The 25410-nt window shown below is 45.7% G+C and overlaps 1 protein-coding gene across 11 annotated transcripts in view; it reads left to right on the top strand.

The window, feature by feature from the left end:
* Positions 1-2405: 2405 nt before the first annotated feature.
* Positions 2406-25410, top strand: part of KIF17 (kinesin family member 17) — a 37452-nt gene continuing 14447 nt past the window's right edge. For 2 of the 11 annotated variants that reach the window (XM_043531714.1, XM_043531713.1), the window contains exons 1-7: positions 5313-5971; positions 12198-12344; positions 13388-13489; positions 16066-16255; positions 23164-23616; positions 23980-24080; positions 25170-25317. In XM_043531714.1, the coding sequence (XP_043387649.1) occupies positions 5741-5971; positions 12198-12344; positions 13388-13489; positions 16066-16255; positions 23164-23616; positions 23980-24080; positions 25170-25317 (1372 nt within the window). In that variant the 5' untranslated portion in view covers positions 5313-5740. Of the gene's footprint in view, positions 2468-5025; positions 5972-12197; positions 12345-13387; positions 13490-16065; positions 16256-23163; positions 23617-23979; positions 24081-25169; positions 25318-25410 lie in introns of those variants that run through there. The other 9 variants (XM_043531719.1, XM_043531717.1, XM_043531716.1 and 6 more) reach the window with 9 other exon arrangements.

The raw sequence follows: 25410 nt of genomic DNA on the forward strand, positions 1-25410 counted from the left end.
TGAGCCTCTGCAGCCATTGCTGCTGTAGTCCGGGGTGAGTCCTCACCAGGCTCAGAATAACATGTCAAGGACAACCAGGTCCCGAGGTGTTACATGTAGGAATGTAGGACCTAGGCAGAAACTCCAATCCAAGGGTCAGATTCTTTCCACCATTGGAAGGTGCAGGGGAGAAGGGCAATGTGTCTGAAGCTGCAGCAGCATGTGATGGCTTTGCAACGTGCTCCCCCAGAACCTTCAAGCCTCCCATCTCTGATCTGCAGCATTCAAATGGCAGAATCTGGATTGGAGCAGGGGAACATCTGTATTCCACCAAGTCCTCCCCTCAGTTCCTGAGAGTTTCCTCTGCAAAATCTATGTAAGAATTAATGTTGCTCCAAAGAGAGCTGCCAAGTGATGTGCAGCTTCTTGCCATGCTGGGCAAAATAAACAGCTGGCAAATATGCATAAAACCATAAACCAACTGCTCTAGGTGGGTCCCCCTATTTGTTATGGGGAGGCAGGACCTCATTCCTTCCCTCCCTCACCCCAGGTCAGTGGGAGAGCTTGGAGAGAGCCAGAGGCAGCTTTATAGAGGGGGTACTTAGGTGAACCACAGGAATCTAAGGGGTGTGGCTTATGGCAGGAGAAGCCAGCTGGTTGTTGGGGTGACCAAGGGGGAACGGTATGGGATGGCTGTCTGTTCCCATCTTGTCTCTGCATCACCCCAAGATGACTGTGGGAAAAGTACACACCTGCCCTTACCCCATTGCTGCTCTGTGTGGGCTGGAAACCAGTGAGCGGAGTGGAGACTCAGCAGGTGCACAGGAAAGAATATTGGGAGGGTATGTCGTATATGAAAGTTAAGAAAGCCAACTGATCTTATAACTCCCAAGAGGGCTGAATTTTTGGGCACATAGCAGTTACATGCTCCATTAGCCATAGGGGTTATAACTTTTGGAAGCTCTGAGAATTTACGTACACAGTTGACACAGGAAGAAATATTTTTTTTAAAATTCATAACCCCTGCCAGAGCTACCAACATAAAGGATTATACCTTTGAAATATTGTTTAATTGAGAACCCTGCCTTCGTGCATTTGGCCTTTGCATAAGCTCTCAGTCAGGACTACTTCAGAACAATATACACTTTTCACCACACACCATTGTTTATTCATGAGTGGGCAAATTATTAGAACACTGATGAAATTCAGTCTTTCAATGAATATCAGTTTAAATGAAATTCAGTCTTTCCAAAGAAATTCTCTTGGGACTAACACTAAATATGAAAAATGTCAGCCCAAAAGGAATCTTTTTGTGAAAGTGCAAAGAGAATATGAAAAACAGCTTTGAATGGAATTCATCTTTCAGGGTTAACTATGGAGTCACTGCCCAAGATTTCATAAGACCTGGCTTTCATGTCAGCTTCTCATTGATGCACAGCTGATCTGACAGCCATACATTGCATGGTACAGACTCATGGACACTGCTGACAAAATCTCTGATCAAGAGTGCACAGGGACGCGCACATCTGGAGGTGGAGCACCCTACAGACAAAACATCTTGGAGAACTTCAAGTTACTGTACAGGTTAAGTAACCTCCCCTTCTTCAAAGTGGGTGGCCAAACTTGGCTCCTCTTGGCCAGATCTCAAAAGGAGCTCAGTTGCCATGAAGGTACTTTCCTTCAGACAGGAAGGATGGCCCCATGCTGAGGGTACTAACCTGGATCTCCCAAATCCCAGGCTTAATTTCTCACTTGGCCACAGATTTCTTTTGTGACCTTGGGCAAGTTACTTAATGTCTCTGTGGCTCAGTTCCTCACCAGTAAAATGGGGATAATAGTACTGCTCTACTGCACAGGCATTTCATGAAGATAAATATATTAAAGATTAAGAGGTGCTCATATGCTATGGTAATGGATGGACAATGTACAATGAGGGCTCAGGTTTCCTCAAAACCTGCCTATTAGTGTTACAGGGGAAGCTGCGCTCTGTTCAGCATCTGGCCCCAAATGTGAGGGCTGAGCACAAGAAAAATTTGGCCCTGAGCTCTTTTGAAAATCTGGCTTTATCTTCCAACTGGTCTAAATCACAGCAGTTTCCCTGCATTTGGTTTAACAGGGCCTATTAGATACTTGCTACCTTCATTGTGCAGCAGCACTAAATAGAGACCTTAAATGTGCAGTCTCTCGCTACCTCCCTAATCCTTGTTTCACTTTGTATTAGCTACATTTAAATCTGCCTTAAGATGCTGTCATAAATATAAAGGGATGGGTAAACCCCTTTAAAATCCCTCCTGGTCAGAGGAAAAATCCTCTCACCTGTAAAGGGTTAAGAAGCTAAAGGTAACCTCGCTGGCACCTGACCAAAATGACCAATGAGGAGACAAGATACTTTCAAAAGCTGGGAGGAGGGAGAGAAACAAAGGGTCTGGGTCTGTCTGTATGCTGCTTTTGTCGGGGACACAACAGGAATGGAGTCTTAGAACTTTTAGTAAGTAATCTAGCTAGGTATGTGTTAGATTATGATATCTTTAAATAGCTGAGAAAAGAACTGTGCTGAATAGAATGACTATCCCTGTCTGTGTGTCCTTTTGGTAACTTAAGGTTTTGCCTAGAGGGATTCTCTATGTTTTGAATCTAATTATCCTGTAAGGTATCTACCATCCTGATTTTACAGAGGTGATTCCTTTACTTCTATTAAAAGTCTTCTTGTAAGAAAACTGAATGCTTTTTCATTGTTCTAAGATCCAAGGGTTTGGGTCTGTGGTCACCTATGCAAATTAGTGAGGATTTTTACCAAACCTTCCCCAGGAAGTGGGGTGCAAGGGTTGGGAGGATTTTGGGGGGAAAGATGTGTCCAAACTATGTTTCTCAGTAAACCCAGTTAGAGTTTGGTGGTGGCAGTGGAAATTCCAAGGGCAAAGGATAAAATTAATTTGTACCTTGGGGAAGTTTTAACCTAAGCTGGTAAAAGTAAGCTTAGGAGGTTTTCATGCAGGTTCCCACATCTGTACCCTAGAGTTTAGAGTGGGGGAGGAACCTTGACAGATGCTAATCTTTTTTTAATCCTTTTTTTTTTTAATTGCTCCATTTGCTGGAGAATAGCTCTGGTGAGCTGGGACCCACAGTGTTCTGAGGGCCAGCTACACAAGCCAGTGCTTGCAGCACTTATCACTGTGCCTTGTCCAGTGTTGGTAAACTCTCTTTCCTGACATTTGGCCTTGGGGAAAGCACACTAGCAGACTGATGCCCTTGAAGATGGTTCTAGGGGGAAACTGGTTTAATAATGAGATCGGGGCTCTGCACCACAGGGGTGGTGGGATGATGGAACTTGTCTTTATTTTTCGATTGGTAAGAACGAGAGCTGATGTCTGTTTGGAGAAGCATCAGACCATGGTCCATGCATGTGCCTCAGCAGGTCAAAGGACAGCCTGCTCTAGGGTCCTAGTCTACTGTAATACATCAGCTCCTTCTAGTACTGCCTGTTCAGTTCCACTCCTGCAGTGTCCCTGCTCCCTATTTATTTTTTTTGACATGTTATGGGCTGCACTGCGAATCTCTACTAATACAACTACACTGTAGCTGTGCCCGTGCCGTCTCCCTGGCTCCTTTTTTATGTGCCCAGTGAGTTTGTACACTTCCTAAAGCCCCATTCTTCCCGGCTGTTCTGTAGGGCACAGACCTGTGGGATTGCTTCCCTGTCTCTGCTTTAACTTAAGCCTGGTCTACGCCTAAGGCTGACCTAGCTACAACACTCAGGGTTGTGAAAAAAATTCCAATGTAGTTAGGGCGACCTAATGGCTACATTTCCGTGCTACAGCCATGTTGGTGCAGATATTCCCAAGTAATACTGTGATGGCAGCCAGAGGCTCCAGGCAGGGTGGGTGCCATGCTAGAGTTCCCTCTATGCTGCCACATAGAACCTTTCTGTGAAAGTGCAAAGAGAATATGAATATGAAAAACAGCTTTGAATGGAAGCCATCTTTCAGGGTTAACGATGGAGTCACTGCCCAAGATTTCATAAGACCTGGCTTTCATGTCAGCTTCTCATTGATGCACAGCTGATCTGACAGCCATACATTGCATGGTACAGACTCATGGACACTGCTGACAAAATCTCTGATCAAGAGTGCACAGGGACGCGCACATCTGGAGGTGGAGCACCCTACAGACAAAACATCCTGGAGAACTCCAAGTTACTGTTCAAAGTGGGTGACCAAACTTGGCTCCTCTTGGCCCCATCTCAAAAGGAGCTCAGCTGCTATGAAGGTACTTTCCTTCAGACAAGAAGGTCTAAAAATTACTTGGCTCTGCACCACGTGCCCTTCAGCATAAAGAGGGAAGGTTCCTCTATGCCATCGCAGCAGGAGTGTGGCTAAAGCTAGCCCTCCCCATATGACAGCTTGCCCTGGCCAGGCCATCGCTGGTGCAGGGGGGTGCTCGCTCCCAGGGCGCTGGAGTGCTGACTGCTCCCAGCAGGGCAGGAGGGAAATGGCCTGGGCTGTCCCTGCAGCTCTTAATTGGAGTTGTGGCCTCCTAGCCCCCAAATAGCCTAGACAAGCCAGACTTCACCCACCACCCTGAGGGGGTGCAGCGCCCTAGCACCTGCCCCTTATGCTGGCCACTGCCACCCAGCTCCCTGCACTGGGCCTCCCTGTGCCCTGCACCCCACAGCTAGAGACTGCGACATTCCCTGGAGAAGCCCCTCACTCCGCCCCCGGCCCCACAGAGCCCGGGGGGCGGCTCCGCTCAGCCAGACCAGGGGCCTGCAGCGGTATTTCGGCAGAGCGCGGGGATGGGAATTGGGTGACGCTCCCTCGCCCGGCCCCTTGCGGCAGAGAGTTCGGGGCACCGTTGCGCGACGCTCCCTGGTCCCCTTGGTAACGGCGAACGCCGCGGCGGGGGCGGGGAGCGGAGCTCGGCGCTGCTGCCCGGCCCGGCTCTGGCCTGGCCCAGGTCGGCTCCGCCCGGCTCGCCCCCGCTGCGGGCAGCCCCGCCCCCCAGCCCGGCGCCGCCGCAGCCGCCTGGCGCCCCCTAGCGGGCGGGGCCCCGGCCAGGTGGACAGCTGCCCCCTGCCCGCCCGCTGCTTGGCGCCCCTCGAGCCGGCGTGGGGCCGGGGAGCCAGGCTCGCCCCCTCCTGCCACTGCCTGGCCTCCCTGCTCGCCCCAGCTCTCCAGCGCCATCGAAACTGCCCCCCCTTCCCCACTCCTGCCACTGCCCCACACGGTCCCTGCCAACCCCCCTCCCCCGTGCCAGGCTCGCCCCAGCTCTCCAGCGCCATAGAAACTGCCCCCCCTTCCCCACTCCTGCCGCTGCCCCACACGGTCCCTCCCAACCCCCCCTCCCCGTGCCAGGCTCGCCCCAGCTCTCCAGCGCCATAGAAACTGCCCCTGCCCTTGACACACTGCCTCACACAGTCCCTGCCACCCATGGGTGTGAGTGGGGATAACACCCCCCCACCGCAGTGCCAGGCTTTCCCCAGCTCTCCTATGCCATAGAAACTGCCCCTGCCCTTCCCACACTCCTGCCACTGCCTCACACAGTCCCTGCCACCCCACTGGCGTGAATGAGCGTTTTCCGCCCATGCCAGGGTCTCTCCAGCACCATACGAAGCTGCCCCTGCCCTTCTGACGCTGCCTCCCCCAGTCCCTGCCTCCCCACTGGGGTGAGCTGGGATCGTGGCCCCTGAGCCAGGCTCGCTCCAGCCGTCCAGCACCATTGAAAGCTCCTCTGCAGGTGGCAGAGTTGTACCGTGAGTTCGGACATGGCCTCGGAGGCGGTGAAGGTCATTGTGCGCTGCCGGCCCATGAATGAGCGAGAGAAGACGCTCAGCTGCAAGGCCGTGGTCAGCATGGACAGCACCCGGGGCCAATGCTTCATCCAGAACCCTGGAGCCACTGATGAGCCCCCAAAGCAGTTCACCTTCGATGGGGCATATTATGAGGGCCACAACACTGAACAGATCTACAATGAAATTGCCTATCCGCTGGTGGAGGTGAGTGAGGCCAAAAGTAATCTATGAGCCACGGAGGCTCTCCATGGAGAATGGGTGACTTGGGAGATTGGCAATGGCAAGAAAGGCCTTTTCATCAATTACTGCAGAGTTTAAACTTCCATTAAAAAATCCTACAAAGTTTTAATCTTTATGGTTATGAAGAAAACCCGCTGAATGTGACCTCATGCAGCAATGCCTCCTTGATTCATAGATTTGAAAGCCAGAAGGGACCATTGGGGTCATCTAGTCTGACCTCCTGTATAACAAAGGCCATGAAACTTCCCCAAAATAATTTCTATAGCAGATTTTTTAGAAAAAAATTCAATCTTGATTTGGTAAATTGTTCGATGGTTATTTACTCTCGTTGTGAAAAATTTACACCTTCTTTCCAATCTGAATTTTGTCTAGCTTTGACTTCCAGTCATTGGGTTGTATTATATCTTTCTCTGCTAGACTGAACAGCCAATTTTAAATATTTGTTCCCTATGTAGGTAATTACAGACTGTAATCAAATCACCCCTTAACCTTGTCTTTGTTACACTAAATGGATTGAGCTCCTTGCATCTACAGTAGAACCTCAGAGTTACTAACACCAGAGTTACGAGCTGACCAGTCAACCACACACCTTTGGAACCGGAAGTATGCAATCAGGCAGCAGCAGAGACAAAAAAAAGCAAATACAGTTAAACATAAACTTTTTAAAAATAAAGGGAAAGCAGCATTTTTCTTTTGCAAAGCAAAATTTCAAAGCTGTATTAAGTCAATATTCAGTTGTAAACTTTTGAAAGAATACCCATAACGTTTTGTTCAGCGTTACGAACATTTCAGAGTTACGGACAACCTCCATTCCCAGAGTGCTTATAACACTGAGGTTCTACTGTATCACTATAAGGCAGTTGTTTTAATCATTTCATCATTCTTGTGGCTCTTCTCTGAACCCTCGCCAAATTTTCAACATTCTTCTTGAATTGTGGAGACTGGAACTGGACACACTATTCCAGCAGTGGTTGCAGCAGAGCTAAATAAAGAGGTAATCTCTGCTCATACTTGAGATTCCCCTGTTTAATGCATCCAAGGATCACATTAGTCCATTTGGCTACAGCATTGCACTGGGACCTCAGGTTCTGATTATCCACCACAATATCCACCCCATAGATCCTTCATCCTGTAAGTACGCCCTACGTTCTTTCTTCCTAGATGTATACATTTACATTTAGTCATATTCAAATACATATTGTGTGCTTATGCCCAGTTTACCAGGTGATCCAAATCACACTTTATTAGTGACCTGTTCTCGTAATTATTTATCACTCCCCCAATTTGTGTCATCTGCAAAGTTTATCAATGATGATTTTATGTCTTCTTCCAGGTCTTTGATAAAAATGTTAAATAATGTAGATCCAAGCACCAATCCCTATGGGATTCCACTAGAAAACCACTTGATGATGATTCCTCATTTACAAATACATTTTGAGACCTATCAGTTAGCCAGCTTTTAATTCATTTAATGTGTGCCGATGTTAATTTTGTACCATTTGTTTTTAATCAAAATGTCATGCAGTATCAAGAACTGTTCTTCAGGACTGGGAAACATACTCAGAGCATCACAGCTAAATACATTTCTATGGTCCCTTGAAATATGTGTTAACTCCTTATGCTTAACATTGTTCCACCTTGTATTTACTGTGACACTCCGAGTACATTTCCCAGACCTGAAGAAGGGCTCAGTGTAAGCTCAAAAGCTGGTCTCTCTCATCAACAGAAGTTGGTCCAGTAAAAGATAGTACTTCACCCACCTTGTCTCTCTAGTATCCTTGGACCAATACGGCTATAACACTGCTCAAATAAATTGGTTAGTCTCTAAGGTGCCACAAGTACTCCTTTTCTTTTTGCATGCAGTACTAAGTCAAGCACCTTTTGGAAGTCTAAGAATATTACATCAACACTATTATTATTTATTAACTGAACTTGTAATCTCATCAAAAAATATATCAAGTTACTCTGACAGAATCTGTTTTCCATAACCCCACGTTGATTGGGCATTAATTATATTCCCCTCCTTTAACGCTTTATCAATCAAGTCCCATATCAGCAGCTCCATAGTCAAATTGACAGGCCTATAATTACCCAGGTCATCCCATTTACCCTTTTTAAATATTGGCTCAACATTAGCTTTCGTCCAGTCTTTTGGAACTTCCCTGTTGTTCCAACATTAATGTTTAAAATCAACATTAGCGGTCCAGTACACTCTTCTGACAACTTGCATCCAAAAGGGCTATCTGGATCTGCTGATCTTAAAACGTCTAACTTTAGTAGCTGCTGTTTAACATCCTCCTGAGATATCTAGTAGTGGAATGGAAAGAGTGTAATAATCATCATATGATGAGACTACATCATCTGTTTTTTCCCAAGTACAGAACAAAAATATTTATTGGTAATTTATACATTATTATTGATAATTCTATCATTTGCATTTAGCAGTGAACCAGTACCATTGTCAAGATTCTTTTATGCTTCTAATACTCAAAAAAACTCATTCTTATTGTACTTAAATCTGCTTGCCATCGATTTCTCCGTGTGTCCCTTTGCTTCCTTTATCAATTTTCCGCAATTCTTAACTTCTGGTTTATATTTGTTACTATCAACTTCCCCTTTTTTTAATATATATATATTTTTTTCATGTATTATAACTGCTTTCACTTCCCCTCTAAACCAGGTCAGTTTTTTAACCAATAGTCTTCTTCCTTGGTTGTGGGATTGTGGCTTTTGGGGCATCTAATAAAGTGTTCTTAAACAATTACAAATGATAGATCATATTTTTCTAATTAAATTTTTTCTCCCAGCTGATTTGGCAGATAATTGTTTTCAGCTTTGTGAATGTGGCCCTTTTAAAGCACACAATATACATATTACTGGTTTGGACTTTATTCTGTTTGCACATTATAAATGTGACCAATTCATGGTCACTTGTACCTAAGCAACCATTAGTTTTTTAGTTCTGTGACCAGAACTCTTTATCTGTCAAGATGAGGTTTAATACAGAGTCCTCCTCTGTTGATTGCAACACTTTTTGAGTTAGGAAATTGTCATTGATAATATTTAGAAATTGCAAGGATGTTTTAATACTGGCAGCCAGTGGCAGATTAGCCACTGGGCCAATGGGACCCGTGCCCAGGGGTCCCAGCCAACTGGGGGACCCCCGGAAAAAATCCGCTGCCACCGGTGGAAGCCCGGAGGCCCAGCTGTCAGGCGGGTAGGGCGGGGAAAGCCCCCGCACCCTGACCCTGCTCCACAGCAGCAGTACCGGGTGGCAGAAGCTGTGGGGCAGCAGGGCAAGCCCCTGTGCCCAACCTGCTCTCCAGCAGAAGCACTGGGTGGGCGGGAGAAGCCCCAGCGCCCTGACCCTGGTCCCCCACAGAAGTGTGGGGGGTGGCAGGGGAAGCCCCAGCACCTGGATCCCCACTGTGATCCTGGGACTGGAAGAGCTCTCACTGCCCGCTGTAGCCCTGGGGCTGTGGCACGGGGACAGAGCTTCTCCAGTCTTGGGGTCGCAGTGCGGGAGCGGCGCAGAAAGGAGCAAAAGGTTTGCTGGGCTGCAGTGGGGGTGGGCGGAATGAAAAGGACCCTGGGTGAAACAGGGGTGGGCACTAGGGAAGGGGCAGAAATGGGTGGGGCTATGGGCAGGGCCACAGGCAGAAGGGGAGGCAGAAGGGGAGGAACAGGGGCAGGGCCGCAGGCAGGAGTGTGGAGGGGTCCCCCACTTCCTCTTTCCAGGGCCCCAGGAAACCTTAATCCGCCTCTGCTGGCAGCATCAGACCTCCAGCACAAGTCACTCAATTTGAAGTTCCCCATGATTAGGAAAAAAAGCTGCATATACATTATAGGTAGGTCCATAAGGAGCCAGTCATCCTGTTGTCTAGTGTGATTTGGTGGTCTATAGCAGACACCAACTAATACCCCATCTTGGGCTTTATCTGTTAGGACATTGAACCATAAACATTCAAGATAATTTTCTTCCGCGTTACCAGTGACTTGGAAACAGGTGGTGCCATTTTTGACTTAGAGTGCCCCTCCGCCACCCCTCTTGCCTGCTCAAACCTATAACCAGTGATTTTAATATTCCAGTTGTGTGAATCATCCCACCAGATTTCAGTTTAACACCAACTAGATTGAATTTATGCTCATGAACAAGCATTTCCAATTCCTCTTGTTTGTTACTGAGGCTCCTAGCATTAGTGTATAGGCAATTCAAGAATTTCTCTCTTCATATCCTTGATTAGTTTGGTTCTCAACATCTTGATTCTGTGCTAAATGAGTGCTCATATCTTCCTTCTTTTACCCTCCCCTTTTGTTACTAGTTTAACACCCTCTTGACTACTCTAGCCAGCCTGTCCCCAAGGAGTTTGATTGCTCTTCCACTGAGGTAGAGGCCATCCAAACTATACAGTGCCCATCTCCCCACAGAAGGTGGATCAATATTCCACAAAATCAAAACCCTCCATCCCATATCACTTATGTAGCCAGCAATTTCTAGAATCCTCTTCCTTCTGCCTTCCTTTCCTCATTGGATAGGGAGGATCTCAGAGAAGATTGTTTGGACATTATTCTTCTTCTTCAGCATGCTTCCAGGTTCCCTGAAGTCATGTCTTATCTGTGAGATATCAGAAGCCTATCCAATCTTAGACAACAGGACAGTGTGCTGCCTTCCCAAAGCCAAGACATGACATGTCACTCTATGTGTCCCTTGCAGAATGTTCTTTCAATTCTTCTGAGTATTAAATCCCCAACAAGGATCATCTGTCTCCCTCGTACAGTAGAGAACTCTTCCACTTAAGGAGCTCTTAATGGGGGAGGAAGCCTCAAAAATAGAGGTTGACAGAGGGAGTGAAGTAGCAAGATCCTCTAATCAGGAGAGAGAGTAGCATTCATGCCCCAAACAGAAGACTTCGGGGTTGGGAAATGGGGAAAAAAGAAAACTTTTCTCTTTCAGCAGCCAAAGGGACACTGGGTGCATGGTACTTTTCCATGTATCAAACACCTACTAGCCAAAGGCCGATATGAAAGATGGAGCCTCTGAGCAGTGTCCAGTTACAACACCTGGGTAGAAAGTCCAGTACTCTTCCCCCTTCCCAACAGCGGAAGAAGACGGGACAACCAGGACTTCAAATGATTGCAGGGAAACCACTACAATAAACCAAAGAACATTAGCATGGTATTTCTCCTCTGCTCACTCAAAGGCATCTCTGAAGCTGCCGAAGGAGGGAATGACCTCAATCAGCATGGGGCTGGGAGGGCTTCACAGCAGGGGGCTGAGCAATTCACCAGGGCTTTGCCACATACCTCATTTACAGCTCTTCACAGCCTCTCTCCCTAACCATATATCAGTCTCTTGTGAATTGGTATGTGGTTCATATTTTTCAAACTCTCTGCTTTAGTTATTATTGCCATCACATCTGGGGAATCTTGCATTCAGTTTTTTTAAAAATCAGAAAATCCATCACCCAATGGGTGATTCGTAAAGTTATATCTATTTCATGTTTTGCTGAGATGGGAAGGAAGGAAGGAAGGAAAGGTGACTCCCTCCTTTAGCCAGCTTTGCAAAGGATGACTTTGAGTGAGTAGATGAGAAATAACATTCTTATCATTATTCTAGGATTAAGACTTCCCTTTTAGCCACTTTATAATCAGCTGGATTTCCATTTGTCTCTCCAGTCCTCAGAGTATCTTCTGACCTACAGCAAAAGTATCCTAATTTTCTATCCTATAATCAATTGGCCCTTCCTGTTTTGACCTTCTGTGTTCTGTCAGCCCCTGGGGTTTGAGAGAAACCAGCGCATTTATACAGGAGTGAAATGTATTTTATTTTATTCTCTTAGTCTATGGCCTGAGCTAAGAAACTTGTCTTTTGCCCCTACTTTTCTCTGCTTCAGGTTTTCCATTCTTTTTATTTTTTTGGGTTTTGGATGAGCTGTAAAACCAAGTCCTTGGTTTGTAGAGATTAAAGATCCCATGGGACTTTCCAAAAGAAATTCAAAATTCCCGCTCAGGTGCTTGCGTTCCATCCACCTACAGATGGCGTAGCAATTTCTTTGCTCAACCTGCAGTTTCTCTTCTTCCCCATAAAACCACTGTTAGGTGACAGAATAGAATCTTAGTAGCTTGATTCAAAACATGTGAAGGATGAAGATAATGGCTATTATCTTTATGTTTTTCTTGAATTTTCTAGGGTGTTACTGAGGGCTACAATGGCACCATTTTTGCCTATGGCCAGACTGGCAGTGGAAAGTCATTTACCATGCAGGGCATTGTGGACCCTCCTACACAGAAAGGCATAATTCCCAGAGCATTTGAACATGTTTTTGAGAGCGTACAGGTATGTAGTGAAGTGAAATGGCTGCTGTAGCAGGGACTATGGCCCAGATCCTCAAAGGTATTTAGGTGCCTAATTCTCATTGATTTCAATGGGAGTTAGGTGCCTAAATATCTTTGAGGCTCTGGGTCGATATGTTATAAGCTATTTATTAATAGGTTTTTCTGTCTGAGCCCCACAACATTAATGTATTTAGCCACACAACCTTATGGCAAGGTAAGGAAGTATTATCCCCCATTTTACAGATGGGGAAACTGAGGCACAGAGCAGGGAAATGACTTCCCCAAGATCACACAGGAAGGCTGTCGCTGAGCTGGGACAGAACTCTGATCTCTTGAGTTCCTCCTCAGTGCTTTAGCCACAAGACCATTCCTACTGATAATTTGTGGGTGGGAAGATAGCACAAGACCTCCTGTCAACTTGCCAAGAACTTCATGTGATGAGTACATGAGCACTGAATGCAGTTCTGATTGGCTATGTATGATTCAGTAGCGGGCATATGAATAGGCCAACAGAGTCCCTGAGATTTGGGACTTAGGTACTGTTTACAGCTCTACCACATTTACTGTGTGACTTTTGGCAAATTAGTGTTTCTCTCTCGGCCTCAGTTTCCATATCAGTAAAACTAGGATAATGCCTAAATCTTAGGAAGTTGTGAGGCTTAAGTCATTAATGTTTATAAAGTGCTATGAAGCCCTCTGCTGAAGGGTGCTAGAGAAGGGTAAGATACTTTTACTCCAAGCTGAATATTAAAAGGTCTTCATGCACATTGCTTAATACAGTGGTTTATATTCATCTCGATGCTGGGTATTTACCAGTGTAAACCAGCCCACCACACTAGGTCTACACTTCTCAGTGTCTGTGTATTGTACAGCAGTATGTACAATCTGAAAGGTCCCGTATAATGTGAACTAAATATTTTCAAATATGTCAAGGAGGGTTAGGCACCCAACTGTCACTGACAGTCAATTGGCGTTTAGGTATCTAACTCCCTTAGGCACTTTTGAAAAACTTCCCCTAAAATCCAATCTCTTGGTTTTGTACAGTGTGCTGAAAACACCAAGTTCTTGGTGAGAGTCTCTTACCTGGAGATTTACAATGAAGACATAAGAGATTTGCTAGGAGCCGACACCAAGCAAAAGTTGGAGGTGAGGAGATCATAAAGTCATTATGGCTGAATGAGGATATGCTTTAATTTGCTCTGACTGCTCTTATCAGGCGTGCTTAATAGAAATGGGAGAACCCAGCAGAAAGTTTTTGCAGAAACTGAAACATGAAGCATTTGGGATGTGACAAAAATTGTTCTTATTATGTTTAGTGAGTTTTATCTACAGTCTGGTCCCATTCCCCCAAATCTCATACTTTCCTTTGTTTGAGACCCCGCTTTGAATACATTATTGTACATGAAAGTAGTGTGCTTCAAATCAATGCTGAAAGTTATCATCAATGTGTGTTTACCCTGATGAAAGGTTAGACTAAGCTAATGCAATCCCATTAGTATTATTAATTGTATTTGTTTGCTTTTAATGTCGGTGACTCCTGGCCATCCCTGCACACTAGGAACTCACAGTCACTTGCCATCAAATAAAGCCCTGCAGAGAACGGGCTTCACTGAGCTCTGCTAAGAAGACATCACACTCAGTTGAAGTGAGTGAAATGTCCTTTTTCCACCCTAGTAGGCTAAGTACTGCTTCCTCCCATGTAAGGAAGTGCCATTCCTTCAGTTGATCGGAGATGGACATTGGAGAAGTCTTCGCCAGGGACTAAGCCTCCACAGAACTCCTAACTTGAACCATCCCGGTCACCTGCTTATCATATGTCTCAGTTAAAAGCTATAGTATAGATTGACCTAACCCTGATCCTGTAACTGGATTAACCCGGGGCAGCCCAAGGCTTTAGCTTGGTTAGGGAACATGACTAAGGTCCTATCTGCACTACAACTTTTTACTCTCTCATAATCGGATTCTGTTCTATTCTAGATAGGTTCTTGTAGTGCATTTATCACAGTAGTGTCAGAGTGCTTTCCAGCAGTGCATTAAGCAAGGTGATTAACATCTGTCACGTGTTTGAAATCACATCAGGACAACCATGTTGTAGCTTGGTCCCCCTGACTCAGTTATTTTGTGGTGTGGATAGGGTCCTAGTTGTCAACTCAAATGATGTTGGCCATAACTGTTTGCAAATGATTTCAAATACATTTTAAATTCCCAATGAGGATGGAGCCTAAGTGGTGTCTGTGATCCTGGTGGGCTATCCTGATCACTTTTTCCTGTGATGGTTTTGATGGATCACTCAAGGCTATAAAAGAAAAACCATGTACTTTATTAACATCTTTTATTAAAAGTCCCCTCTGTGGGAATTTGAATTACTGGGAGGAGTCTATTATAGATTTAATGTGTGGTGATATCTTTCTCCAGAACAGAACTTTGGAGTCACCAAAGAAAAAACTGACCCCGAGATTTTATACCTGTCCTGAGCATGATGGGCTGGACTTTGAGAGTTTAGCCAGTACCATGGAGATGCCCATGTGGTGCAGAGGGGATCAGTAAAGCACCTAATATCAGTATCCCTCACTACTGCGACTCAGGGCTTGTCTACACTACCACTTACGTCGATGTAAGTTATGTCGCTTAGGGGTGTGAACCCCCTTCTCCCCCCCGAGCAACGTAAGTTACATTGACTTAAATTTGTACATTGTACATAGTACACTGCGCTATGTCACCATGAGACGCTCTCCCACCGACATAGTTTCTGCCTCTCGTTGAGGTGGAGTAATTAAGTCGATGGGAAAGTACTCTCCTGTCAATATAATGCATCTTTACCAGATGTGCTACATCGCACCGCTGCAGCATGGTAGTAAGGACAAACCCTCGATGTAGTAAACTCCCTATAACCAGAGACAGAAGAGCGATTAGCTAGGGCAGATGAAAAACTTTACATATCTTTTCAATGTTTGAAGTTGAAGACGCAGCTATGGGGCAGCTCAGAGTAGGGGAGCAGGGCACCATGTGACACTGGAGATGCCTGAGCTAAGCAATAAACTCTTGACTTTAGTTTCTGTTGCATATAGAACCATGAAATGTTTTTGTACTTTTATTCATACTTCAGAAATAATTTGTTTCCTAGTTACAAACAAATACAGCTGCCTGTTGCATTACAGCTGTGTAGTGGGGTGGGCCAAAGCCTGAGAATAGCTGAGCACCTACTGAGCATGGTGCACCTGTGGCTCCCCTCCAAGTTGACGGGAGATGTGGGTGCTCAGCAGGTGCACAGCACCCCTCAGGAGTTGCTTCAGTGTGCTGTTCTGTAGCTGGCAATGAGATTTTTGCTGTAGTGTCCCATTATGCACATAACTGCCTTTTCTTCCTTTCACATGCAAAGCACGTGCAGCCCTCGGGCTCCTGGAAAGTTTCCAGAGTGGTCTGTGGTGTTTCAGAGTCTAGTGGTCCTGCTGTAACCTGTGTTCATGGATTCATAGATTTTAAGGCCAGAAAGGTTGGGCAGGAATGGTGACCCTTTGTTTGCCAGAAGCTGGGAATGAGCGACAGGGGAAGGATCACTTGATGATTACCTGTTCTGTTCATTCCCTCTCGGCACCTGGCACTGGCCACTGTTGAAAGACAGGATACAGGGCTAGATGGACCTTTGGTCTGACCCAGTAGGGCCGTTCTTATGTTCTTAAGGGACCATTCTGATCATTGTGTTGTGCTCTTCCTGCTTGCAGCTGAAGGAGCACTCAGAGAAAGGGGTGTATGTGAAAGGACTCTCGCTGCACACCGTGCACAGCGTGGCCCAGTGTGAGCGCATCATGGAGACGGGTTGGAGAAACCGAGCGGTGGGCTACACCCTGATGAACAAGGATTCTTCCCGCTCCCACTCCATCTTCACCATCAACATGGAGATCTATGCTGTAGGTAGGTGCCAGATTCCTGGGTCAGGCCTTTGGGAGACTGAGCATAGAACCAGCCTGTGCAATCTGGTGGATAATCCCAGAATAAAAACTGGCTCTTGAATACAGCTGAGCAAATAATAGATTTTCTATTCTATTGCTGAACTACAATATCGGTGGGGAAAACATCGGCTTGTTTCTAAACAAAACTGAATGTTTTTTGTTTTTTCTCGCCAAAACAAAAACTGAAAACATTCCAGGTGGGTCCAAATGTTTTGAAAGTCTGTTCAAATGGACGTTTTCAAAACATTTTGTTTTGATTTTCTCTAAGATATTTTGACATTTTCAAAAATTTCGTTGTCTGTTTTTTTCCAGCCAAAACTATTTGTTAAATTGGACCAAAATTTGCAAACGGTTTCAGAGCCCTTGAAAAATGCATTTTCCGGTGAATCTACAAATCTACTATTTGCTGAAAATATTTTGCCCAGTTCTGGTCTTGAATGATTTTAGGTCTAGAGTGAGAGCTGTGCCTGGGCACCAGCATTCACGGCAGTGCAGTGTGACTGAGTATTTTTTAAACGTCTTTTCCCTTGCTCACCCATGGGGTGAAGGGGACAAGTGTCCTACACATTGTTTGGGAGTGTATTTCCCTCTGTTTTTCTTTGTCTTCTAAAGTCCTTATTTGATGCCGTTGAAAGGTACTGGGCTGACAGTTCTGGTGCCTGAAGGCCACACTTGCACTTGAAATTCATAGATTGTAAGACTGGAAGGGACCATTATTATCATAGAATCAGAATCATAGAAATGTAGGGTTGGACAGGACCTCGAGAGGTCATCAAGTGCAGCTCCCTGTCCTGAGGCAAGACCAAAAAAACGTAGACCATCCCTGACAGGTGTTTGTCCAACCTGTTCTTAAAAACCTCCCTTGATGGGAATTCCACAATCTGCTTTGGAAGCCTGTTCCAGTACTTAACTATCCTTATAGTTAGAAAGTTTTTTCCTAATATCTAATCTAATCTCCCTTGCGACAGATTAATCTGATTCTTCTTGTCCTGCCTTCACTGGACATGGAGGAGAAGTTACTTACCTTTCTGTGACTTGAGTTCTTTGAGATGGTTTGTCCTTATGGGTACTCCACTGCTGTATTCCTGCACACCTCTAACTAGTCTGACCTGCTGCTTAACAGAGGCCAGAGAACTTCATCCAGTGATTCCTGCATTGAACCTACTAAATTTTGATTGAACTACAGCATATATTTTAGACAGATATCTAATCTCAGTTAAAAGATCCCAGGGAAAGAGAATCTCTAGGTAATCTAGTCCAGTGGTGAATTACTTTCACTGTCCACAAAATGTGCATTTTATTTACAGTTTGGATTTTCACAATTTCAGCTTCTAGCCATTGGACTTTCTTTACTCAATAAAGTATGGCTAGCAACAGGGCAAGTTGCCCCCAGATATCACCATGCCAGTGTGTCTGAATCTGGACTTGGAAGGATCACCTCTAGGAGTGAGAGTGGAGTTCAGTCTCCCATGCTCCATTCAGTCCTTGGCCTCTGCTGAGAGTGCTAAAAGTCTGGTTTTATTTCATTTATCTGTTCTCCATTCATGGGAAACTTGCACAATGTCTTCCAACTGTAATCGCAGATGCTGCTGATAGTCCCTCACTTCCATGAATAGAGAATTTACTCACCAAACATTTACTAAAAATGGGGGAATGAGGAGTGACCCTCAGAATAACCCAATTAGCTGATAACATGGGTGTTAATCGTGCTTTGATTTGCTGAACTAGGTCCTGCTTCACCAGCTTCTATAACGTGGGACCCTCAAATCCTGATGTTAGCCTAAGAATCAAAAGTAAATGCCTACACTCCTCTTGTGTTCCAGGTAGGGCTTGGGTTTCAGTCTAAATTGGAATTATTTGTCTTGTTTAGAGGCTTTCAAAAAGTAGCACCTCTGTTTTTGTAGCCCAAATGAGCAGGGTGAGAATGGCTGTCATTTCATTAACTTATTGGGGAAGCCCCATGCGTTCCATGACAAGCTGGGCCTAAATTCTGTTTCAGTGTCTCCGGATTTTGCAGTGCTGTAGTGCAGCAGACTGGAAATTCTGCATCAGTTTCATTGACATTTGAGATTGGATGTTTTTACTGGCTTTAACATGACAGTCATATTCCAAACAGTACAGTGGCCTCTGCTATTTATTTTGAAATTAAATTAAATTTGTTTTACACTTTGCTCATGTTTTCAGTTTTTATGCCTCAAGATTTGTTATTTACAATCCAGAGCTGCATAGTAGAAGATGGAGGAGGTGGCGGGGGGGTGAAACATGATGTTTTGGCAGCTCAGTATTGGACAGTCTGAGTTTGGGGCATTTGGGGAGGTGTTGGAGCAAGTTTGGGATTGTAGAATAAGCACATTAGCTGGATGTTTCTACTAAAATGACCATCAGTCAAATAGTTAACAAAGTTGACATTTTAACTGTCATCTTCAGGTTTCAGATTGGGCACCCCGTTAAGATGAATGGGGAAGATCAAGCTGTCTGCAGTCTTGGGAAGAAACACAGCATCACTTACTTACAGTTCATATTTTTAAGATTCCCTTCACAACCATGCGGTCTACAAAGACTTTTTAATGCACATTTAGATTCCAGAGTGCAAATATGCAGCAAATAGTAGATTCAGTGGCAAATTCTGTGGCTGCAGATTTATGAAATACACAGGTCCCTTCCCATTGGTCCTCTCTGAGCATTCAGAGGAACAGGTGTTTTCCCCCTTGATTTTGTAGGAGGAAAGAAGTTTTAGACTTGTCTCATGCTTCTGCTGCCAGAATTAGTTGATGGACTAGAAGAGAATTAGACAGTTGCAGCCTGACTTTCCAACCTGCTTGCAGGCATTTTAGCAAGCGTCTGGGGACTTATTACACCATGGAAACTAACCCAGTAGTTGTATTGATTGAAATAAACAAGCTCCTTGGGTACAATTACTGGCAGGAGCCAAAACAACTACTTAAATTTTAATTGCCAGTTGCTACTTACCTAAGCTGGAAAACCCCCACTCTTCAGAGTGTCCATTTGCCGCAGGGCTCAGAAAGGACAGTAAGAAGGGGTGGTACTATATTCAACTCCACCCATTTTCTCCATCCACAATCCCTGAGCTGCCAGATGTTTCTGCTAGAATGATCAGTGATTAAATAGCTAGCAGTGCTTTGTCATAATCATTAGGGTTCAGTGTCAACACCCCATTGTGATGAATAGGCAGTTAACTTGGAGTTATTGTTTCTATCTCGCTGAGAACTCAGCTTTCACAGAGTGCATCAGTTTATGCTTCGTTGACATTTGGAAGGTTTTCTTCACAACCATAATGGCTAGAAAAAGTTTAGATTTTGCAGATATTGATGGGGCCATCAGAATAGTGCTCACCCCGTCGAACCCTTGATGCACTCCATTGTCAGCCTCATGCTGTTCTAGAGGCTTGTGGCCAGTTTTACTCGTAAACCTGGGTTTGTGATGGCTGGGAGTAGCAGGGAAAGGGATGTTTGAAATGAAGAATGATCCAACACTTAGAGTGGTACCTGGCACATGGGAGACCTGGATTCAATTGTCAGCTCCATCACAGACTCTGTATGTGACCTTTGACAGGTCACTTAGTCTCTCTGGGCCACAGTTCCCCATCTCTACAGTGGGGATACTAGCCCTGCTCAGCTTCATGGGTGTAAAGATGAATCCATGAAAGATCGTGAGGTGCTGAGATACTGTGATAATGGGGGCCACATTATCTATCATAGGTAGAGTTTGCAAAGTCTGACTTTGTAGCCTACTTTTTATTCACTGGAGAATCACTCTCTCCTTTTATTTCATTTTCCTTAGTTCACTGAATGAGCATTTGCTACTTATCTAGCACCTCAGGTGCTGACTGGTAGACTGGGGCTTAGGGAGGGACTAGGTCAGTTGTTTTCCACCTAGTGAGCCACTTGAAAAAGGGACAAATGCGTACCTTTAAAAACACTTTCCTTCTGGCTCAGAGTGCTCTGTACACCCCCGAGAGTGGGGTAATTTATGAAGGTGCTGAGAGAATGAGAGTCAAATGGTTCAACGCACCCCTAATGAATCAGAGCACCTTGGAGTTTTGGGGTGAAATTGTGGCCCCACGGAAGTCCTTGGGGCCAGGTTTTCACCCTGACCTTTATCCTTCAGTCCTTAGTTAGCAGGGGTGGGCAGCATGCCTACTCCCTGGATGGGGAAGGAGCAGCTCACATTGGAGAGGTTTCAGAGTAACAGCCGTATTAGTCTGTATTCGCAAAAAGAAAAGGAGTACTTATGGCACCTTAGAGACTAACCAATTTATTTGAGCATAAGCTTTCGTGAGCTACAGCTCACTTCATCGAATGCATACTGTGGAAAGTGTAGAAGATCTTTTTATATACACACAAAGCATGAAAAAATACCTCCTCCCACCCCACTCTCCTGCTGGTAATAGCTTATCTAAAGTGATCACTCTCCTTACAATGTGTATGATAATCAAGTTGGGCCATTTCCAGCACAAATCCAGGTTTTCTCACCCCCCCCCCCCGCCCCCACACACACACACAAACCCACTCTCCTGCTGGTAATAGCTTATCTAAAGTGACCACTCTCCTTACAAGGTGTATGATAATCAAGGTGGGCCATTTCCAGCACAAATCCAGGGTTTAACAAGAACGCCTGGGGGGGTAGGAAAAAACAAGGGGAAATACCCCTACCCCCCCCCCCCAGACGTTCTTGTTAAACCCTGGATTTGTGCTGGAAATGGCCCACCTTGATTATCATACACCTTGTAAGGAGAGTGGTCACTTTAGATAAGCTATTACCAGCAGGAGAGTGGGTTTGTGTGTGTGTGGGGGGGGGCGGGGGGGGGGGTGAGAAAACCTGGATTTGTGCTGGAAATGGCCCAACTTGATTATCATACACATTGTAAGGAGAGTGATCACTTTAGATAAGCTATTACCAGCAGGAGAGTGGGGTGGGAGGAAGTATTGTTTCATGCTTTGTGTGTATATAAAAAGATCTTCTACACTTTCCACAGTATGCATCCGATGAAGTGAGCTGTAGCTCACGAAAGCTTATGCTCAAATAAATTGGTTCGTCTCTAAGGTGCCACAAGCACTCCTTTTCTTTTCACATTGGAGAGAAATCCCCCTGGCCAGACTGGCAGCAAAGCCAGGAACTGCTTGCCGTTTTTCTCAGTCATGAGGATAGTCCTAGAGTTTAAGGCCAGAAAGGATCACCAGATCATCTCCTCTGAACTGTATATCACAGGCCCTCAACACCACTTGGCACCAGCACACTAAACCCATCAACTGAAATTAGACCAAATTATTACAGCCATGGGAGACTGGCCTGTTCTGTGCCACAGGCAGAGATTAGTAGGCACTGAGCTACACTAGTGCCTGAAGCCCTGCAATGGCAGGGAAATGATTAAGTGAGATATACCCAGATAATGCTGGCAAATGACCCGCACCCACATGCTGCAAAGGAACGCCTAGGTTACTGGCAGTCTCAGCCGGGGGGAAATTCCCTCCCAACCCCACATATGGTGATCAGTTAGACCCTGAGCATGTGACGAAAACTGGCCGGCCATGTACCTGAGAGAGAATGCTTGGTGCCACCTCAGAGCCTGGCCCACCCTGTTCACTGTTCCACCTCTAGCCATGGACATTTCTGAAGCTTTAGAGGAAGGAGACCCCCGTCAAAAAAACCCCAGAATACATGGACGTGGGGGGAATTCCTTCCTGAGCCCATAACACTTAGCATTATTGTGGGGTGAAGGGCAGGAAGGAAATGTTACAGAGGGGAGCGTCTCTTCCTGGTCCCTGGTAAACAAGCTCACCTCTTGGCTTTCTCATGCAGTGGTACTCAGGGGGAGAGCTGTAAATTGGTTGCTTCGGAGGCAAAGGGGCAGAATCCTTTTAGGAAGGTCAGGCTCCTCACCCAGGCTCAGGGGGCTGGGCTGAATCCCAATCTGGGGAATTTTCTTGTTTTCTGCTTCTATTCCCCATTGTCCATTGAGGAAGAGCAGACATTGACAGTGCCCATCTCTCCTCCTGCTGAGTCATTTCACCAGCTTCTAGGCAGTAAGACCTGAACTTTGGAGAGTGTTTGCAGCCCCTCTTGGGATGCCAGGAACCCACATGGTGACGTCTTGATAGGGTTTATTTCCCTGGTGAGGGGAAACAAACTTGTAATCTGTGCACCACAGGCAGCCCTATGAGCATCACCATACACTGAGGTAGCTTTGATTCAGGCCTAGAGAGAAGCCATAGATTGGAAATTGAACTAAATATCGCTTCCAGGCTTCCTGAATCCCCCAAGCCTTTCACTGTAGTCCAATTGAACTGATCCTCCTCTCTGGCCATTCACATCCTCTGCTGCTTGTACTGCCATGTGTTTCTTCCGGCCTTGCTGAATTCCTACCCCGTGGACTCTTGACTCTCATTTCCGTTCTCCCATATCTCCACCCCTTTCATTTCTCTCTCTCTGCCTGGCATTTATAATTTAACTCCATGAAACATCATGTAGGACATAGTTTGTATGAAATAACCTATACAAGGTAAGGGTCCGATCCTGCAAGGTGCTGAGTACCCTCATCTTCCCCTGAAGCCTATGGGAGTTGAGAGTGCTCATGGGGTCTGAACCTAAATCAGCTCAAGAAGTTTTGCTGGGTATTCTGGGAACCAAGGCCCTGATTCAGCAAAATAGGTAAGCACATGATTTCAATGGGACTTAGGCCTGTGTTTGAAGTTATCAATGTGTATATGTGCTCTGCTGAATCGGGGCCTATGTACATACAAAGTCTGTGGCTCAAATTGAAATGCGATGCCTAAGGGCAAGAGGCCTGGTCCTTGTCTGGTGAAGTTGCTTCTTCTTAAAAGAACCCAATCTCACATTGTTTTCTTGCAGATGAGAGAGGGCAGGAGCACCTGAGGGCTGCAAAACTCAACCTGGTAGATCTGGCTGGAAGCGAGAGGCAGTCCAAAACTGGAGCCACAGGGGAGCGTCTCAAAGAGGCCACCAAAATTAACCTCTCTCTCTCAGCTCTGGGCAATGTCATCTCAGCCCTGGTAGATGGCAGGTGCAAACACATCCCCTATCGAGACTCAAAGCTGACCCGGTTGCTGCAGGACTCCCTCGGGGGAAACACCAAGACCCTCATGGTGGCCTGCCTGTCTCCTGCTGATAACAACTACGACGAGAGCCTCAGCACTTTGCGCTACGCCAACCGGGCAAAGAACATCAAGAACAAGCCCCGTATCAATGAGGATCCCAAAGATGCCCTGCTGAGGGAGTATCAGGATGAGATCAGGAAGCTGAAAGCCGTTTTGGCTGAACAGATGAACACAAATAACTTGTCAGGTATGATGCCCTTGAACTGCTCCAGAGCTGCTTTATCATTGGCCAGAAAATTACACCTTAATATACATAGTGCATATTGGCACTAGACTAGACTAGACTAGAATTATCTTCAGCCTTTTACATACCTGGAACCAAGCTGTTTAAAACTCTGTCCTTCCACCCAGCAATGACCGTCTCTCAGGTGCAGCCCCAGCACAGAGCATTCTCTATCAGTATGCACTGTATCATATTAGCACAATTTAAAGTAATGTCTAGGCTGACCCATTCCTTATCATCTGTTAGCCTCTTTCTGTTGGTTAGTTGCCAAATGATCTGTGGACAATCCTCTGTTGTATGTGTGAGTAATATTTCTCCTTTCCTTAGCAGGTCTGTTACCTGCTGAGACTGCTCACCTGGAAGTGAAGCCAGCTCTCCTACCTGAACCCCAGCCAGATGTCGAGGCAGAGAAGCAGCTGATCAGAGAAGTAAGCCAGGGAGCGTGACCCCCAAGTTGTTTCCTGCTGGGGGTTGTCCACTTCTGTAATCCTCAGCACAACTGTAGCGCAAGGGGGTACTGTGTGATCTTCTTGGTACACCTCTGCCCATGCACTTCAATCTTTGGTCTTGTACCGTAGACAAAACCTGTGTTGTTGGAGACCCTGTTACAATAGCACTCTTTCCCAACTTTGTTCCATTTTGCTTTGGAGATGAGATGGAACTGGGTTCCCAGCATGGGTCAATTTGCATTATAGAAGTGCCTTAGCTTTCAGCACTTCCTGCTGTTCCAGTGTGGAATCTCCTGTCAGCAAGGGGTTCAGCGAATCTGATCTGACCAACTATTGGGCCAAATCCTGAGCCTCCTACTTGCTCCTTACTTAGACTAAACTCCCAATGACTTCAGTGCTGCTGGTTGCTTAGGTGATCGTTAATGAGATATAGAACCTTTTGGTTCCGTTGGTGGCTCTTATTTGGCCATATTGGGAGGGACAAAAATTTGTTCCAATCTGATAGCATTTGAGATGTGGTTAGTATGACACAAAGCTGCTTCATTTGTCCCAGAAAATCATAATGACCAATTTCAAATACACAGAAGCCTAAATTCTAGATTTCCTATGAACCAGCACTTATCTAGTGTGGAAAATTCCTATTTAATTACAATTTTGGATTTGTCCAAGCTTGTCTGTGTGGGTCAAGATTCACAGAATCCACCATCAGAAAGGATCAGAAAATTCAGAGAGAGCTCAGAGGTGAAAGTGCTAGGGGGAGTGAACTCCCCTCTCATTCTTAAAGGAGATCCCTCCAGGGCAGGGGTGATGCTGGCATCCTTGTTGCATCAGCTATTCCTGTCCTGTGGAGAAATGGAGAATTGCAGCCTCCAGGGCTGTCAGCCAATCACCTTTGAGCAGCCGCTGTGTTCATTTAAAACGTAGAATGGAAAATGGCTGTGAATACAGCTCTGTATTTAGTATATTGCTAGGGAAGTGACGAGCAGCCCAGAATGGGTGGGGATTGTCAGGAGTAGACCATTGGTATGTGCCATGCCAGGCTGTCCACAGTGCCCCTGTGCCTTTCAGGAGTATGAGGAGAAGCTGGCCCAGCTGAAGGCAGATTATGAAGCCGAGCAAGAGTCCCGCGCCCGACTTCAGGAGGACATCAATACCATGCGGACTTCCTACAACCTCAAGCTGTCCACTCTGGAGGAAAACCTCAGGAAAGAAGCAGGTGGGAACGGGAAAGATCTAGAGAAGTGCTAGCTTTTGGGGGAACCATAGAGCAGGGAGGATGTAGACCCGGGGACTAGCAACTGCAGACAAT

This window comes from Chelonia mydas, chromosome 18 (assembly GCF_015237465.2).
Source record: "Chelonia mydas isolate rCheMyd1 chromosome 18, rCheMyd1.pri.v2, whole genome shotgun sequence".
Classification (NCBI taxonomy): domain Eukaryota; kingdom Metazoa; phylum Chordata; order Testudines; family Cheloniidae; genus Chelonia; species Chelonia mydas.